The following is a 19310-nucleotide window of genomic DNA, read 5'->3' as shown; positions in this document are numbered from 1 at the left end:
GACTGTGGTTCCCCTTTCTTGCTGGTTGTCTGTGGATGCCTACTCTCACATCTTCAAAAGAGTTGAAAGCTTGTTTTGACTCACATTTTCAGATGCTCAGTTCATGGTCAGCTGACTCCATTACTCTGGGCCTTAGATGAGGCAGTACATCTCAGCAGCAGGATGTCACTGAGAAAGCAGCTCAGGACATGTCAACCAGGAAGCAGAGAGAGAGAGAGAGAGAGAAAACTCCACTCACCAAGGACAACATATCAACCCCAAAAGCAATTCTACATTGACCTCCTCCTCCACCAAACCCACCTGCCTATGTTACCACCCAGATATGCATAGCAGATTAATCCGTTGATTAGGTTGCAACTCTCACATATAATCTTTTCACCTTTAAATATTCTTGCATTATCTCACACATGAGATTTTGGAGGACTCATCATATCCAAACCATAACAGACTGATTATATGTTCTACTATCTGGATGGAATTATATGTGTGTGCACGTGTAAGTATATGTACACATTTCTGCTCTCAGGATTGAAACCATTGAACACACTTGTTTTCCAACTCAATAGAATTAATTTGTTGATCAAGATTATAGTGAAATGCACAAAAGTAAATATATAAATATTTTTAAAGTTAATCCTTAAGATATATTTAAAAACTGTTCATTTTACTGAGAAAACAGAAAATATAAAGTAGTCAGTTTAGAAGGCTATTCTTCATGAAGCAACCTCTAGGGGGAAAACCAGTGGATTTAAAATGCAATTGAAATTTTATGAGGATTTTTGTAGAAACATAAGACAAAAAAATGTTTGATGTTCACTTGACTTTTTTTTCATGAAGAATATTCTATGAATGAAGGTTCTGTTATAATATTACATGTGGAAACAAATCATAGAAAACCTAAAACACAACCCTATTTCAAAATAAAAGGAGAATAGGAGCATATGAATGTTGTAGTGTCTTACTAAAGAAGTTAAATTTGTCTTTTTTTAAAAATAAAATATACATGGAAAACACCATTTCCAGATGGCTTCACTAATGTGCTCTACCAAACATTTAATGAAAAAATAAATCTGTTCTATAAAAAATTCAAAATATTGGAAAAGAAGAAATACTTCCCAAATCATTGAGTCCAAGATATCCATTATCCTGATACCAAAAAAATGAAGACATTATTCTTAAAGAAAATTGCAGACTAATATCTCTCATGAACATGGAGGAAAAACTTCTAAACAATATTTTAGCAAGCCTGATTCAACAATGTATGAAAATTATATTACATTGTGAGCAACTTGGTTTTAGCTCAATAAAGCTGAGATTCTCTAGTGCGGGCTGAGCATTAGAAATTTGACTGATGCAATTACTATGTTAATTGAAACAATCTAAACTCCATTCCCTATAAATACTCTGAGATAATTAGATATATGTGAAAATATTATTAACCTGATAAAGGTCATGTGAAAAAAAAATCCACAACTAGAACTATCATTACCATTCAGTGAAAGAGACCGGAGGATTTCAAGATCAGCAGAGAGGCAAGGATGTCTGTTCTCCCCTATTTCAATCAGACTTGCATTTGAGGTTCTAGTCAGTACCAGCATTCAAGAAAAAAGGTAAGTGCTTTCAGAATAGAAAAGAGCAAAATAAAATACCTTAATTCAAAAATACATGATTGTCAATCTGACAAAAATCTACTAAAACACTAGAAATAGTAAAAGACTTTCATAAGGAATCAGAACATAAGTTTGATAAGCAAAATTAATTCTATTACTTTACACTTGTAATGAGCAATGGGAAGTTGAAAAAGTAACAAGTTCTTCAACCAGGAGGGAATGGAGTCTTCCCATAAGCAGACACCTGCAAGTACATTACTCCCCAAGAAACTCCAATATGAAACACAGCCCTGCTGACCTATCATTTTTGCCTTGTGATACCCACCAGCAGTCTTCACGGGAGATCCAGTAGAGCCGGAATGTCTAACCTACGGAGCAGGGAGATGGCTAGTGTGCCTGTGTTATAAACCAACAAATTTGTGGTAGATAAGGATAGCAATAGAAAATTAATAACATCCCACATTGAAAAAGGACTTGTGTTCAGTACACTTACAGCTTAATAATTAGCAAAAAAAAAAAAAAAAAGAGAGAGAGAGAGAGAAAGTAAAGAAAAAATATCAGCAAAATAGTATTCATTAAGGAAAAGAACAGAAAACCATAGTGAGATACAATTGCAACCCTATTAAAGTGTCCAGTAGTAAACAGACCAGCCATACAAGAATTTGAAGAAAACAGATTCTTAGGCATTAATGGCATGGAGGAAAATGTTACAATCTCTTGGAAAAGTAGTTCATGATTCTTAAGGAGTAAATCCTAGACCCAGGACTTGACCCAAACATTCCACTCCTAGATATTTTCACAAGAAAATTGAAAACATGTGCCCATGCGAAAACTTGTACACAATGCTCATTGCAGTTATATTTCTAATAGCCCAAATCTGGAAGTGATCCAAATGTTCATAAACACACTACAAGATAAACAAATGGTTATGGCGGCAACAGAAAACTAAATGACTATCTGAGAAGTACTTGCATCCAGAGTATATGGTACACTAAATGCATAATGGAAGAAAAAATAAAATGAGGTGAAAAATAAACAAACCACGCTTAGATAGATATGTAGACATAGACCCAGCTATGGATGCAGACAGAAATAAAATAGGCCAGGACACATTATTGAAGAACTAGGATATTATTAGTATGAGTCTTCAACCATGAAATGTGAAATGGTAATGTATACAATGTTTCAATAAGATTCTCAGAGTTTAAAAAATTGGGAGACAAATATTTGAGTATTTCAAAAATAAGTGCTTTTTTGTTTGTTTTTAATTTGTTTGTAGAGAGAAAGAAATCCACAGACAGGAAGCAAGATAATAACAAGCAAAATTTTGAAAATAACCCTGGAGAGTGGTTACTGTCCCAGGCTTCAAGGTATCCGCATCTTCTTATTCTTAAACTGGACATTTTATTTTGAGTTTCCTCATTTTCATACATTGCAAGAACATCTACATGTGAAATGAAATAAACAGAAATCATTAATCATTTCATAAATGAAGGCTAGTGTCAATCAAGATCGATCTGAAGAACAGTTGTAAACCAAATACCCCTACCTTTATTTTGTATATTTTCCTTTTACTTTTTAATATTTCAAGACATTCTATGTCCTAAAATATTCTGATGCAGAATTTAAAATACACGAACCAACATGTGATCTGTAAATAAAAATAAGCATGTATTGACCGAAGAGAGAAAAGAGAAAGAAAAATAGCAGAATAAATGATCCATAAGGAGTGTCTCTTCTCTGTCTACCTCTCTAAACTCAGATAACCTGATGCACCAGACCTCTGTAATATCAGTGAGGGTCTCTCTGTGTCTGGTGCAGTGCACAGAGATGACATTGAACTCAGACTGGAAAGGAGCCGCTTGCATCTCACCTCATGCTGACCATAGGAAGACATTGCTCTCTGACTCCTGGGTACTTTCAGGCTCACTTGAATATGTTTGGGGACTCAAGAGGAGGAGACGTGTTACTAGGCAAGTCCTATGGTCCCAAGTGATCTGGAACTCTGATCTGTCTATTACCTCTCTTGTGCCAGGAATGGTAGACTTTTTTAAATTCCAATTTTATACAGATTTTCTCAAAATGAGGATTGAGAGGAAGGGATGTAGGTATATATCTCTGTCTTCCCTCCATATTCTATGAAAGAAATGCTAAGATATTAAGCATTCACAAGTTTTGGAAAGGGGAGAAAGATATCATAGGAATTTTGAACAGCATTACTTGTCTCTGTTTTTCTTTTCTTCTTAAATGGTATCATTATCTTGAGATGGAATGTTACAGCCTTGTACCACAGAGCTCCAGGATTAAATAGTGAGTATTTATCAAATCCACCTGTGAACAGAAAAAGGGAAACTTTCCACATGATCAGTATCCTCTGGCATCAAAGAATACTTTACTAGGTTCTTAGCTCTCCTGGAAATTGGCTGTTTATTTTTAAATGTTTATCAACTTTATGTACATTTAATAAGGGATGAGTAAAGCAATGATAAGAAAAGTGAGACATCCAAGATGGTGGACAAGAAGGTGACTGCATCTCATGACCCTCCAGAATTCAGAATTCAAGAAGGGGAGGTATTGAGACACTCTGACCAACACAGAGTCGCTGGGTGAGTCTATCCCATTGGGTGAAGCTTGGCCCAGGCGGCAGGCCAGGAAAGTGGGCAGCTTATTGGAGCAGGGCAGGGCAGCAAGTGACTTCCCTGAGCAGCCCGGCTTCCTCCGGTGGCAGGCCGGATCCACAGCCAGCTTCTCCGAGCAGGCCCGCACAGTGAGAGTTTTTCTGCACAGAGCCAACACCCAGCCTTGGACCCAGCAGCAGGCCCCGGCCCGCAGGCGGCTTCTCGGACCAGGGCAAGGCAGTGAGAGACTTCCCCAAGCAGTCTGACTCCTTAGGGCAGAAGGCCCGGTCCACAGTCAGCTTCTCAGAGCAGGCCCACCAGTGAGAGGTTTTCCATGCAGAGCCAACCCCTGCCCTGGACCCAGCGGCAGGCCCCGATCCACAGGTGGCTACTCGGACCAGGGCAGGGCAGCGAGAGGCTTTCTCGAGCAGCCTGGCTCCCTCCGGCAGCAGGCCTGGTCTGCAGCCAGCTTCTCGGAGCAGGACTGCACAGTGAGAGCTTTTCTGCACAGAGCCAACCCCAGTCCTGGACCCAGTAGTGGGCTAGGGGCAGCTTTCTTCAGAAGCACTGCATTATCAAGTTCCTCCAAGACTTCAGGCTACTGAAGGCTGGGAGGTGATATACTGGGAATCTACAGGGACACTATAAGCCAATAGAGGAAATCTGCAGAATCTCAGAGTCCCACTGACATCTGACCAATATGAGAAAACAAGGGAAGAAAATGTCCCAAACAAACCTAGATGATATATCAATACAACCCAAGGACAACACACAGAAGAAATGTCAGAAAGGGAGTTCAGAATGTACATAATTAAAACAATCAGGGAAGCAAACGAGGAGATGAAAGAGCAAATGCAGGCATTGAATGATGAGATGAAAGAGCAAATGCAGGCATTAAATGATTACACCAATCGACAGTTAAAAGAGCAAATATGGGAAGCAAAAGATCATTTCAATAAAGAGTTAGAGATACTGAAAAAAAAAAAACAAGCAGAAATCCTTGAAATGAAGGAAACAATAAACCAAGTTAAAAACTCCATAGAAAGCATAACCAATAGGATAGAACACCTGGAAGACAGAATCTCAGATATCAAAGACAAAATATTTAATCTTTAAAACAAAATTGACCAAACGGAGAAGATGGTAAGAAATCATGAACAAAATCTACAAGAATTATGGGATAACATGAAAAAGTCAAATTTAAGAATTATTGGGATTGAGGAAGGCTTAGAGAAACAAACCAAAGGAATGAACAATCTATGCAATGAAATAATATCAGAAAATGTCCCAAATCTGAAGAATGAAATGGAAAATCAAGTACAAGAGGCTTATAGGACTCCAAATACACAAAATTACAACAGACCCACACGAAGGCACATTATTATGAAAATACCTAACATACAAAATAAAGACAGAATTTTAAAGGCTGCGAGAGAAAAGAATCAAATTACATTCAGGGGGAAACCAATAAGAATATCAGCAGATTTTTCAACACAGACACTAGAAGCTAGAAGGGCCTGGAACAACATTTACCAAGCCCTGAAAGAAAACGGATACCAACCAAGAATCTTATACCCAGCAAAACTTACCTTCAGATTTGATGATGAAATAAAATCCTTCCATGATAAACAAAAACTAAAAGAATTTACAAAAAGAAAGCCGGTATTACAGAACTTTCTCAGCAAAATATTCTATGAGGAAGAGATGAAAAACAATGGTGCAAATCAGCAAAGGGAGGAAATAGCCTAAAGGAATAGCCAAATAAAGGAGAAACCAAATCATGTCAAAAAACAAAAATGAGTCAAATGACTGGCAATACAAATCATATCATAATAATAACCCTGAATGTTAATGGCCTGGACTCATCAATCAAAAGACATAGAGTAGCAGATTGGATTAAAAAGAAAGATCCAACAATATGCTGCCTGCAAGAGACTCATCTCATAGAAAGAGATACCCATAGACTAAAGGTGAAAGGATGGGAAAAAACATACCAAGCTGGAGTATCCATTCTCATTTCAGATATTGTGGACTTCAAGCCAAAGTTAGTCAGAAGGGATAAAGAAGGACATTTCATACTGCTTAAGGGAAGCATAAATCAGCAAGACATAACAATCATAAATATCTATGCCCCTAACATTGGCTCAGTCATGTACGTCAAACAAATCCTTCTCAATTCCAGAAATCAAATAGATCACAACACAATAATACTAGGCGATTTTAACACACCTCTCTCACCACTGGATAGATCTTCTAAAAAAATTGAATAAAGAAACCATAGATCTCAATAACATAATCAACAATTTAGACTTAGCAGACATATATAGAATATACCATCCAACAAACAATGAATACACTTTCTTCTCAGCAGCACATGGATCCTTCTCTAAAATAGACCATATTTTATGCCACAAAGCTACTGTTGGCAAATACAAGAAGATAGAGATACTACCTTGTATTCTATCAGATCATAACGGATTGAAATTAGAAATAAATGACAGAATAAAAAACAGAAACTTCTCCAACACCTGGAGATTAAATAATATGCTATTGTATGATGAATGGAAAACAGAAAACATAAGGAGGGAAATAAAAATATTCTTAGAAGTAAACGAGAACAAAGACACATCATATCAAAATCTCTGGGACACTATGCAGTACTTAGAGGAAGATTTATTTTATGGAGTGCATTCAACAAAAGAAGAAAAAATCAAGGAGCTGAGCGTCCATGGACTTCTGACTTCTCTGCTTTTGCAGCGCAGCGGGAGCCGGAGCACGCCGGAGGACCTCAGAAGCCATGCCGAAGCCCCATAGTGAAGCCCCATAGTGAAGCCCCATAGTGAAGCCTTCATTCAGACTCAGCAGCTGCACGCAGCCATGGCTGACACATTCCTGGAGCACATGTGTCGCCTGGACGTTGACTCTCCTCCCATCACCGCCCGTAACATGGGCATCATTTGTACCATTGGCCCAGCTTCCCGATCAGTGGAGATGTTGAAGGAGATGATTAAGTCTGGAATGAATGTGGCTCGTCTTAACTTCTCTCACGGGACTCATGAGTACCATGCAGAGACCATCAAGAATGTGCGTGCAGCCACGGAAAGCTTTGCTTCTGACTCCATTCTCTATCGGCCAGTTGCTGTGGCTCTGGACACTAAAGGACCTGAGATCTGAACTGGGCTCATCAAGGGCAGTGGCACTGCAGAGGTGGAGCTGAAGAAAGGAGCCACTCTTAAGATCACTCTGGATAACGCCTACATGGAGAAGTGTGACGAGAACATCCTGTGGCTGGACTATAAGAACATTTGCAAAGTGGTGGAAGTGGGTAGCAAGATCTATATGGATGATGGACTTATTTCTCTGAAGGTGAAGGAGAAAGGTGCTGACTTCCTGGTGACAGAGGTAGAAAATGGTGGCTCCTTAGGCAGCAAGAAGGGTGTGAACCTTCCTAGGGCTGCTGTGGACCTGCCTGCTATGTCAGAAAAGGACATCCAGAATCTGAAGTTTGGGGTTGAGCAGGATGTAGATATGGTGTTTGCATCTTTCATTCGCAAGGCATCTGATGTCCATGAAGTTAGGAGGGTCCTGGGAGAGAAAGGAAAGAATATCAAGATTATCAGCAAAATTGAGAATCATGAAGGAGTTCGGAGGTTTGATGAGATCCTAGAGGCCAATGATGGGATTATGGTGGCTCGTGGTGATCTAGGCATTGAGATTCCTGCAGAGAAGGTCTTCCTCGCTCAAAAGATGATGATTGGGCGGTGCAACCAAGCTGGGAAGCCTGTCACCTGCGCTACGCAGATGCTGGAGAGCATGATCAAGAAGCCCCGTCCCACCCGGGCTGAGGGCAGTGATGTGGCCAATGCAGTCCTGGATGGAGCTGACTGCATAATGCTGTCTGGAGAAACAGCCAAAGGGGACTACCCTCTGGAGGCTGTTCACATGCAGCACCTGATTGCCCACGAGACAGAGGCTGCCATCTACCGCTTGCAATTATTTGAAGAGCTCCGCCGCCTGGCGCCCATTACCAGCGACCCCACAGAAGCTGCCGCCGTGGGTGCTGTGGAGGCCTCCTTCAAGTGCTGCAGTGGGGCCATTATGGTCCTCACCAAGTCTGGCAGGTCTGCTCACCAGGTGGCCAGATACCGCCCACGTGCTCCCATCATTGCTGTGACACCCAATCACCAGACAGCTCGCCATCTGTACTGTGGCATCTTCCCTGTGGTGTGTAAGGACCCAGTCCAGGATGCCTGGGCTGAGGATGTGGACCTGCGAGTGAACTTGGTCATGAATGTTGGCAAGGCTCGAGGCTTCTTCAAGAAGGGAGATGTGGTCATTGTCCTGACTGGATGGCGCCCTGGCTCTGGTTTCACCAACACCATGCGTGTAGTGCCTGTGCCATGATGATCCTTGGATCCCCTCTACCCCTGTCCTTTCCCCTTCCCCACCCCATCCATTAGGCCAGCAATGCTTGTAGTGCTCACTCTGGGCTGTAGTGTGGCCCTGTGGGCTGGGACACCAGGGAAGATTAATACCTCTGTGAAACATGGCTGTTTTTAGACCCTGCTGGGGTGGAATAGCCCAGAGCCTGGCTGCATCATGTGACCCCACCCAAGAAGGGGCAAAAGAGGAATGCAAGACTGGAGGCCCCCAGAGCTATTATAAGAAGGTGACAACTCCACCTTTGGGTACTTCGTTTAGTTCCTGTAGAAAGTGGATGCCCAGAGAACTCCCAACCTTGGCTTGGGGTCATGAGACAACCAGCAGGAGTAGGGGCTTAGAGTGTAGGTCAGTGGTTCCAGTGTAGGCAGACTGGCCCTGACCCTTACTTGTTTCCCCAACTGCCTCAGCCTCTGCATTCCACCTTGTGCACTGCGCTCTTCTCCTGCACTCCACTCAGCTGACGCTGCAGACAAACACTCCACCCTCTACCTTCCATTTTCCCCACACTGCAGCCACCTCCAGGCCTGTTGCTATAGAGCCTACCTGAATGTCAATAAACAACGGCTGAAAAAAAAAAAAAGAAGAAAAAAATCAACAAATAAATGACTTAACACTACAGCTCAAAGCCCTAGAAAAATAACAGACAGACATCAAAAGTAGTAGTAGACAGGAAATAGTTAAAATCAGAGCTGAAATCAATGAAATTGAAACAAAAGAAACAATTGAAAAAATTGACAAAATAAATAGTTGGTTCTTTGAAAAAATAAACAAAATTGACAAACCCTTAGCCACACTAACAAAGAGAAAGAGGGAGAAAACTCAAATTACTAAAATTCAAAATGAACAAGGAAATATCACAACACACACAATTGAAATACAAAACATAATAAGAAGCTATTTCGAAAATCTATACTCCAACAAAACAGAAAATCTCAAAGACGTGAACAAGTTTCTAGAGACATATGAATTACCTAAACAGAACCAGGAGGACATACACAATTTAAATAGATCAATTTCAAGCAATGAAATAGAAGAAGTCATCAAAAGTCTACCAACAAAGAAAAGTCCAGGACCAGATGGGTTCTCAGCCGAGTTCTACAAAACCTTTAAAGAAGAGCTCATTCCAATATTCCTCAAAGTATTTCATGAAATAGAAGAGGAGGGAACCCTCCCAAATTCATTCTATGAAGCCGATACCACCCTGATACCTAAACCAGACAGAGACACATCGAGGAAAGAAAATTTTCAGACCAATATCCTTAATGAACATCAACGCAAAAATTCTCAACAAAATTTTAGCAAATCACATACAAAACTATATTAAAAAGATAGTGTGCCATGATCAAGTGGGTTTTATCCCAGGGATGCAAGGTTGGTTCAACATTCAGAAATCAATAAATGTAATTCACCATATCAATAGACTTAAAGTCAAGAATAACATGATTATTTCAATAGATGCAGAAAAAGCATTTGATAAAATACAGCATCCCTTCATGCTCAAAACACTAGAAAAAATGGGGATAGTGGGAACAATCCTTAACATTGTAAAGGCCATCTATGCTAAGCCCATGGCTAATATCATTCTGAATGGTGAAAAACTGAAAACATTCCCCCTAAAAACTGGAACAAGGCAGGGATGCCCTCTTTCACCACTTCTATTCAATGTTGTCCTTGAATCTCTAGCCAGAGCAATTAGACAGACCAAAGAAATTAAAGGGATATGAATAGGAAAAGAAGAACTCAACTTTCCCTATTTGCCAATGACATGATTATATATTTAGAGGAACCCGGAAATTCCACCAGAAAACTTTTAGAATTCATAAGTGAACTCAGTAAAATAGCAGGTTTCAAGATCAATGCTCATAAATCTAATGCATTTTTATACGTAAGTGATGAATCTTCAGAAAGAGAAGTTAGGAAAACTACCCCATTTACAATAGCTTCAAAAAAATAAAATACTTGGGAATCAATCTAATAAAAGAGGTGAAAACCTCTATGATGAGAACTACAGAACACTAAAGAAAGAAATTAAAGAAGACCTTACAAGATGGAAAGATCTCCCATGTTCTTGGGTAGGCAGAATTAATATTGTCAAAATGGCCATACTACCAAAAGTGCTACACAGATTCATTGCAATTCCAATTAAAATCCCAATGACATATCTTACAGAAATAGAGCAAGCAATCATGAAATTCATCTGCAAGAAAAAGAAACCCAGAATAGCTAAAGCAATCCTTAGCAGGAAGAGTGAAGCAGGAGGTATTGCAATACCAGAACTTCGACTATACTACAAAGCAATAGTAACAAAAACAGCATGGTATTGTTACCAAAATAGACAGGTTGATCAATGGTACAGAATAGAGGACACAGACAGAAATCCAAATAAATACAATTTTCTCATACTAGACAAAGGTGTCAAAAATATGCAATGGAAAAAAGATAGCCTCTTCAACAAATGGTGCTGGGAAAACTGGAAATCAATTTGCAACAGAATGAAACTAAACTCCTATCTCTCACCCTGTACAAAAATCAACTCAAAATGGATCAAGGACCTTGAATCAGACCAGAGACCCTTCATCTCATAGAAGAAAAAGTAGGTCCAAATCTTCAACATGTCGGCTTAGGATCAGACTTCCTTAACAGGACTCCCATAGCATAAGAAATAAAAGTAAGAATCAACAGCTGGGATAGATTCAAACTAAAAAGCTTTCTCCTCATCTCATTCAAAACTTCTCAATGTCTTTTCTCACTTGTTCTTTTTCTGTTATAGTTTCTCAACTGGAATTGGATTTCACTATCACATGCTATTGAAACTGATTTTTCTAATGTAAACTTTTAATTATTGAATGCATGGTGTTTTCATCGTCCATCTTCCCAGCCCATCCCTTGCTAGAGTTCTCTCATCTATTTGTCAACCTGCTTGTGAGGCTCACTTCCTCTGGTTTCCATTGGAGCACACTGCTGACGTTGAGGACATCATCACTGTGTCCCCCATGCCTGTTTTTGGGATCCTTCAAGATGTCTTCCAGAGTTCTACTGGACACACCACCCATAGATCGTCCACCTGCTCATGTAGCTCGAACACCACATCACTGTGAAGACTGATGATTTGTCTCCAAGCCTGTATTAGTCAGCTTTTCATTGTTGTGATGCAAATACCTGACATAAACAATTTAAAGGAGGAGAGATTTAGTTTGGTGCATGGTTTCAGAGGTTTCATTCCATGTTCATCTTGCTCCATTGCTTTGGTTGTGAGGTGAGGTAGAAGGGTGTGGAGAGCTGAGTTCATGGCAACCAGGAAGTAGAGAGGGAGGGAGAAAAAAGAGAGAGGGAGAGAGAGCCCAGGGTTAAGACAAACCCTTCTAGGATCACCCCAGTTGTCCATTTCCTCCTACAGTTTTCACCACCTCCCAGTTCTGATTATGAATTCATCCATGGATTAATCCACTGACGAGGTTAGATGCCTCATCATCCAGTCATTTCCTAAATGCCCTGTCTGTACACTTTGCTGCATTGGAAAATAAGTCTTTAACACAGAAGCCTTTGGGGACACTTGAGATCCAAATCATAGCAAAGTCCAATCAGTTCATTTGATGTTCTGAGTCTTGTTCTCACCATTTCCTGAATATGGTCACCTTGATGTTCTACAAACATCTCAAGTTTCATATGTCAGGGAAAAAAACAAAAACAAAACAAACAAACTTCATCTTCTTGAAGAAACCTGTCCTTCATTTCTGTATCTCATGTACCCAGTCAAGAACCTGGGAAATCATCCTGGTGGTATTTATCTTCCTACCTGTTTTACCATGTCAAACTCTAAATTTTTTATTACTTCCTAAATTTTAACAAACTGACCCTTGGTTCCTATCTTCATTTGCTCTATCTGTAGTTCACTCTCTTGTTTTCTTATTTCTGTTCTGTAGTAAAGTGCTAAGTGTACATTCTCGTTCATTCTCTAACCTACCATTTGGGCACACAGTGAAGATTTATGTGCACTATAAATCTCACCACACTACACACTTGTACAAATCTACCACAACTTCTCATAATCAAGAAAACACAGTCTAAGCTTCTTTAAGGGTTGTACATCATCTAGGACTGATCCCTTTACTACCCTTGCTTGTTGGTACTATTTCTCAAAGAATTCAAGGTGGAATATTCCAACCATATAGGCCCTATCAAAAATTTCTATTCCCATGAGAAGACCTTGTCCTATGTTTACTCCACCCTTGGGGATTTCCCCCCTTCTAGAATCCCAATGTTTTTTGCATGATAATAAACTACTAATGAGGGTATCTTCTTATCACTAGAAACTGGGGTAAGCATTCCTCCTCTGTGCCACCATCAGATGAAACTTTTTATTATTATTAAAGCATTATAGTATAATTACGTACCTGTCCTGCCACAGGTTAAATCTTAACTATGTGGAAATCAGGAAAGTGTTCCTCTTACACTTACAACAAAAACTGAGGGTGAACTTTAGTTTAAACCACTTTCCTTAAAACCATGAGAGAGCTGAGGTCTCAAGGCAATCAAGTCTTCCAAAATTTGAGGACAGAGATATACCAGTCAAGGGGGAAACAGGAGCTGAGCACTGCTTGCCTGGGAGAGATGACCTCAACACCGTGGATTCTGACCAGATCAGCTAGAGGTTCATGATGTATTACTAAAGCCACATGAGGGCTAAGGAGAGAGCTTTGTACTTTCTTACACCATAAGTTGGTCACTGGAAGAATCTGAAATGGCTGAACTTTTGTGGTGTTGGGTTGGGGAGAAAGGCGGTTTCTAAATCTGCCTGAGCTAATACTTTCCTTTTTGGCCCTGTGGAAAACAAAAACAGGACTTAATGTATAAGGAAGGATAAGAAAAATTATAACCTGAGGGCATGGACTGATTGTTAAATTACTCAAGTTTATTCTGCTAAAAAAGTAAAAGAAGAGAAACTTAGGTACACATTCTAAATATTTATATCATTTAAAAAGCACATGATCTCAAAATGCAAACAAATTGGCATCTAAAGACTGACTCTGCAGCTTAATTATAATTAGTTGTATGATATTTCAAGTTACTGCATCGCCAAATGCAACTTCAATTGATTACAAAACTACATTAAACAAGTAGGTGCTTGAATGCATCTTCATTATTTTGAATATTTATAACATAAAAGATGAGCTAATTTTCCTCTGGGGAACTGCTTTCTTTAGGACTAATTCACAGCTAAGCAGTAGGTTAAAGCCTCAGTGTCTCCTTTTATTTCTCACCATTATCATGAGAAAATCTTTTCTGGGTGTAGTGTTCCCTGCTATGGGAGGTTCCCCAAGTGACAGAGAATTTAACACACCCTATTACTTAAAAGTCGTGGTCTATCTCAATCAGATTCTGATATTCACAATCTAAATTAAATGTCATAGCTGACTATGCCTAAATTTATTAGGGCAGAGAAGACTCTGCTTTTATTAACTCTGAGAATCCTGCAAAAAATAATTAACTTTCCTGAAACACAGTCTCTGCAATTGTAAAAAGGGAAAATAATACCTACATGAAAAATTACTGAGAAGATTAAATATCATTATAGATACTAGCCTTCTAGTTAACCTATCTGTCCATAATGAAATCTACTACTACCATTTTTCTTGGAAGATTTAAATATTTTTTTTAATAAATAGAATCAGTCTTGTGCTTTTACATTTGATATGACTAAATGGATTCTTTACCTTTAATACCTACCCTATAAATATTTAAGAAAATTGTGTTATGGTCACTAGTTTCCTTTAATTTGCTGTAATTTTTAAAGTATAAGTGAAAATGCACCTGATTTGACTAGAACAGCTTTGTCTTAGGTTATTATAGGTAGAAGAGTTCACAATTCATCAAAAGCTGAAGCCTATTAAGAGTTCTTTCAAAGAATAACTGTCTAAACTTGCAAACTGCAGATGCAAGAGCTGATGTGCTTATAATGGACTTGCAGTGCATGACATTTCATCAGGCATTCAATGAGCTAAATTTAGAGCAGCAGCTAGCATAATGGTACCATGGAGTCAAATAAATCAGCACAATGATAGCAACCTGCAAAATCCAAAGACATTTGCAATGTTAATGCATTTGATTTATTAATCTTTTCCATTCAGTATCTTATTAAGTTTTAAATGGTCAATACTTAGCATCACATTTCAAGAAAGAAAATGAATCCCTGTCATATACTATATTTAAAATAAAAAGCTTATACTTTGTGACTGAAACTGGCCCGGTTGGGTTTATTATGGATGAATCAAACACTGTATAGAGACCATTTTCTTTGTCCTTGAATTCACTTCAGATGGAGACATTCGTAGATGCTTTTGTGTCAGTGAAGTTCACTACCTTATAAATATGGTCTTGTATGAGCAAGGTAATACCTGGGATAGCAAAGACTGTGCATTCAGAAATTTAGCCTTACACACATGAGCGCATGTGGGCACACACACACACACACACACACACACACACACACACATGTCCCTTAGTTAATTATAGGGAGCATGCTGTGCAAAGAATAAAAGGATGCATTTGTCTAAAATGAGCATGCAGCTGATAGCCTTACCTCCCGAATGTTGCTCCAACCTGGGGCTTTCTGCTCATCCCCTCTTCTCCTGCTTCCTTCACAGACACATAGTTTCTTACCTTTCTGGAACATTTCAAAGTTTGAATAATATGCATCAGTGATAAATCACAAGACCTCTAAGAAATCTTTAGTTCTGAGAAGTAAAACATGCCAATGAATATGTCTGTATTATAATCATTTTGATATTTGATATACCTATCTTTCTTGTATTTGTGATATATATATAATGTTAATCTATCTTATTTAATATATAAGTATATGTGTAATATATGTGTATGTATATATATATATATATATATATAATATTTAAGGATTTATGTGCTTAAACTTTGCCCCATTTATCTTTAGAGTTAAGTCAATGAGCTAAATAGAGCTAAGACATTTTTTCCTGATACAGGGACCATGATATCTTTAAATAAACCACGGTGAGAACACTTTTTCTTTAATCTGGCTATCGACTAACTCAGTTAGTAAAAATAAAAGTGAAATTAAACAATATTAAAATTCTGATACAAGGGATGAAAACATATGATCAAATATTTTGCTTCATGCACATTCAAGAGTATTAGTCATACATACATGTAATCATAATATTGCCTTATCAATTTTATATGTCATGCTATATTTTTCTATGTGGAAGGTTTGGTATGTAAAGCTGAATGTCCAACCCAACCAGAACAATCCATGTTTATTGTTTTAACTTGGGACTAGTCAAAGTATTTAACTTTTCTGCATTAAGGTTAAGAAACCTCAAGATCTGGACATTTATAAAATGTATGATTTGTAGAGAACAATTCCTAAAATAATAGAATTTTTATTAGTTAACTTTAGTCATACCTGATTTTAGGGTTCCTTCTTCTGACATAATTATTCAAGCACGAAATATAATTTTCCCTAATTCCATCCCCAGTATTTCCCCTTTCCCTCCACTCTTCCCTCCCTCTATGTTCCCTTTCCTCTATTCAACTGATCCTGCTTCTGTTTGTTCATAGTGTTTTTAAATTAGTGCCTTGTAGATAAACATGAAGGAGAGATTCACTGAGGTATATTCATATACGTATGTAGGAGAGTTAGGTGGGATTTATTCCACTATCCTTTCCCCGGCCTTTTTCTCCTTTCTCCCCCTCAATCCTCTTATCTTACTCCACAGATTTCACTTCTATTTTCATGGAACTCCCCCTACAACACACATACCATGCACACACTTTTCTTTTGCCTCCAGCCCCTTTACTTTGGTCTAGCTTCCCCATATCAGAGAAAACACTGGACTTTGACTTTCTGGGTTTGCCTTACTTCACTGAGCACAGTGGTCTCCAGTTTCATCCATGTACCAGCAGATGCCACAATTTCATCCTTCTTTATGGCTGAGTGATACTCTATTGTGTGTATATACCACATTTTCTTTATCCATTCTTCTGTTGACTGACACATAGGTTGGTTCTACAGCTTGGCTACTGTGAATTGTGCCACTTAAAACATTAATGTGGCTGCATCCCTGGCAGTTTGCTGATTTTAGATCATTTGTATATGAACCAAGGAGTGGAATAGTTGGTTCATATGGTGTTTCCATTCCTTTTTTTTATTTTTTGAGGGATCTCCATACAGCTTTCTAGGATGGTTGCGCTAATTTGCAGTCCCATCGGCAATGTATGAGTGTGCCTTTTTCCCCACATCCTTGTCAATATTCATTGTTATTTTTATTCTTCATAATTGCCTTGCTGACTTGAATGAGTTGAAATTTCAATGTAATTTTCATTTACATTTCCCTCATTACTAGAGAAGTCAAACATTTTTTTCAAACAGTTATTGCACATTTCTATTTCTTCTTTTGAGAAGTATCTATTTAGTTTTTTTCCATTAATTAATTTATTATTATTTTTTTTTTGGCATTAGGTTTTTTGAGTTCATGTATTCAGATATTAATCCCCTACCTGTCTGAAATTCTATTCCACTGGGCTTCGTGTGCACTTTGGTCATAATATGCTGATTTTGTTAAATATTTCTGTGGTATAGTTTGTGGTCTAGTATTGTGGTGCCTCCAGTGTTGTACATTTGCCCAGGATTGCTTTTGCAATTCTGATTCTCTAATTCTTTCAAATGACTTTTAAAACTGTATTTTCAAGTTCTACGAAAAATGTTACTGTTATTTTGAGGGGCTTTGCATTGAATCTCTATATTGCTTTTGGTAGTTTGGTCATTTTGACAATATTAATTCTGCATATTCAAGAACCTGGAGGCTATTTCCATCTTCTAAGGAATTCTTCATTTTCTTCTTTAGTGTTCTACCGTTTTCATCATAGTGGTCCTTCACCTCTTTGAGTATATTAATTTCCAAGTATTTATTTGTTTATTTTTGAGTTCATAGTGAATGGAAGAATTTGGCAAATTTCGTTTTCAGCAGGACTTATTATTGGAGTGTGGGAAAACATTTGATTTATGTATGTTGATCTTGTATACTACTACTTTACTAATGTGTTTATCAGCTATATAATCTTCTGGTGGAGTTTTTTGGGTCTTCTAAATTAAATATCATGATGTCAGTAATCAGAGATATTTTGACTTCTTCTTTTTCTGTTTGTATTCCTTTAATTTTCTTATCTTGCTTGATTGCTCTGGCTAGTGTTTAAAGGACTGTGCTTAAAAGAAGATGTGAGAGTGGAAATCCTTGTCTTTTTCATGTTTTTAGAAGAATTGATTTCAATTTTCTCTCTTTAGTATATTGCTGGTCTTGGGTTTGTGATATATAGCCTTTGCAATATTGAGGTATATTCCTTCTATCCTTATTTTCCCTAGTTTTGTAAACATGAATGATGCTGGATTTTGTCAACTGCTTTTTCTATATCTACTGAGATAATTGTGATTCTTCTTTTAAAAAAATTTTTTTAGTTGTCAATCAACCCTTATTTTATTTATTTATATGCGGTGCTGAGAATTGAACTCAGTGCCTCACATGTGCTAGGTAAGCACTCTACCACTGAGTCACAAACCCAGCCCAATCATGTGTTTCTTGTCTTGAACTTTATTTAAGTGGTGAATAACATATATTGATTTGTGTGTGTTGAATCAACCTAGCATCCCTGGGATGAAGCCACTTACTCATGGTACACTATCCTTTTAATGTGTTTTTGTATGCAGTGGGCCAATATTTTATTAAGAAATTTTGCATCAATATTCGTCAAGGATAGTGACCTGAAGTTTTCTTTCCTTATTGTGTATTCATCTAGTTTTGGTATTAGGGTAATACAGACTTCATAGAATAGATTTGGCAGAGTTTTATCCTTTTTCATTTCAGGAATAATTTGAGAAGGATTGGTATTCTTCTTTAAAGGTCTGGTAGAACTCAGTTGAGAATCTGACCAGTCCTGGACTTTCCTTTGTTGGAATCCACTTATTAGTCACTTCAATTTCATTAGGTAATATCGCTTTATTAAAGTTTTCTGTTTTCTCATGGTTCAGTATTAGTAGGTCAGGATTTCTAGTTTATTGGAGTATAATTTTTCAAAATAATTTCTAATAATCCTCTGAATTTCAGTAGTGTATATGATGCTATTTCCTTTTGATCTCTAATTTTGTTATTTCATGTCTTCTTTCTCATTCTTTTAGTTAGTTTGACTAAGTGTTTATCAATCTTGCTTATCTTTTCAAAGAACAAATTATTTGTTTCTTTTATTCTTTGTATTTTTTAAATACTCAATTTCATTGATTTTGACTCTAATTCAAATGATTTCCTGTCTTCTAGTGATTTTTGTGTTAACTTGATCTTTTTCTAGGGCCATAAGTTGTGGTATTAGATTATTTCGTATCTATTTTTTTTAATGCAGGAAATCAGTGCCAAAATCATTTCTCTAGAACTGACTTCATACTTTCCCAGAAATGCAATTCACACTCATTAATATAATATTTTTCATGGGACCTGATATCTTAAGTGCCTGACATACATGTGGGGACAATTTTGGTGACATCTCTAGTTTTTGTGAAAATGCTAACTTATTAGCAACACTGAGCAATCTTAGAGCAACAATGTCTTCACATAATACT

The 19310-nt window shown here is 37.8% G+C and overlaps 1 protein-coding gene across 1 annotated transcript; it reads left to right on the top strand.

Moving 5' to 3' along the window:
• Nucleotides 1-4118: 4118 nt before the first annotated feature.
• On the top strand, nt 4119-9242 carry LOC124984818 (pyruvate kinase PKM-like). Its single transcript, XM_047552873.1, is given in 3 exon segments — nt 4119-4181; nt 4288-4468; nt 7056-9242. Coding segments are annotated over 3 exon segments (1821 nt in total). The 3' UTR covers nt 8633-9242.
• Nucleotides 9243-19310: the final 10068 nt, after the last annotated feature.

The sequence above is a fragment of the Sciurus carolinensis genome, chromosome 5 (assembly GCF_902686445.1).
Source record: "Sciurus carolinensis chromosome 5, mSciCar1.2, whole genome shotgun sequence".
NCBI classification, from domain to species: Eukaryota; Metazoa; Chordata; class Mammalia; order Rodentia; family Sciuridae; genus Sciurus; species Sciurus carolinensis.
Note: the sequence above shows the minus strand (reverse complement) of the source record. Positions and strands in the feature narration are given on the sequence as shown.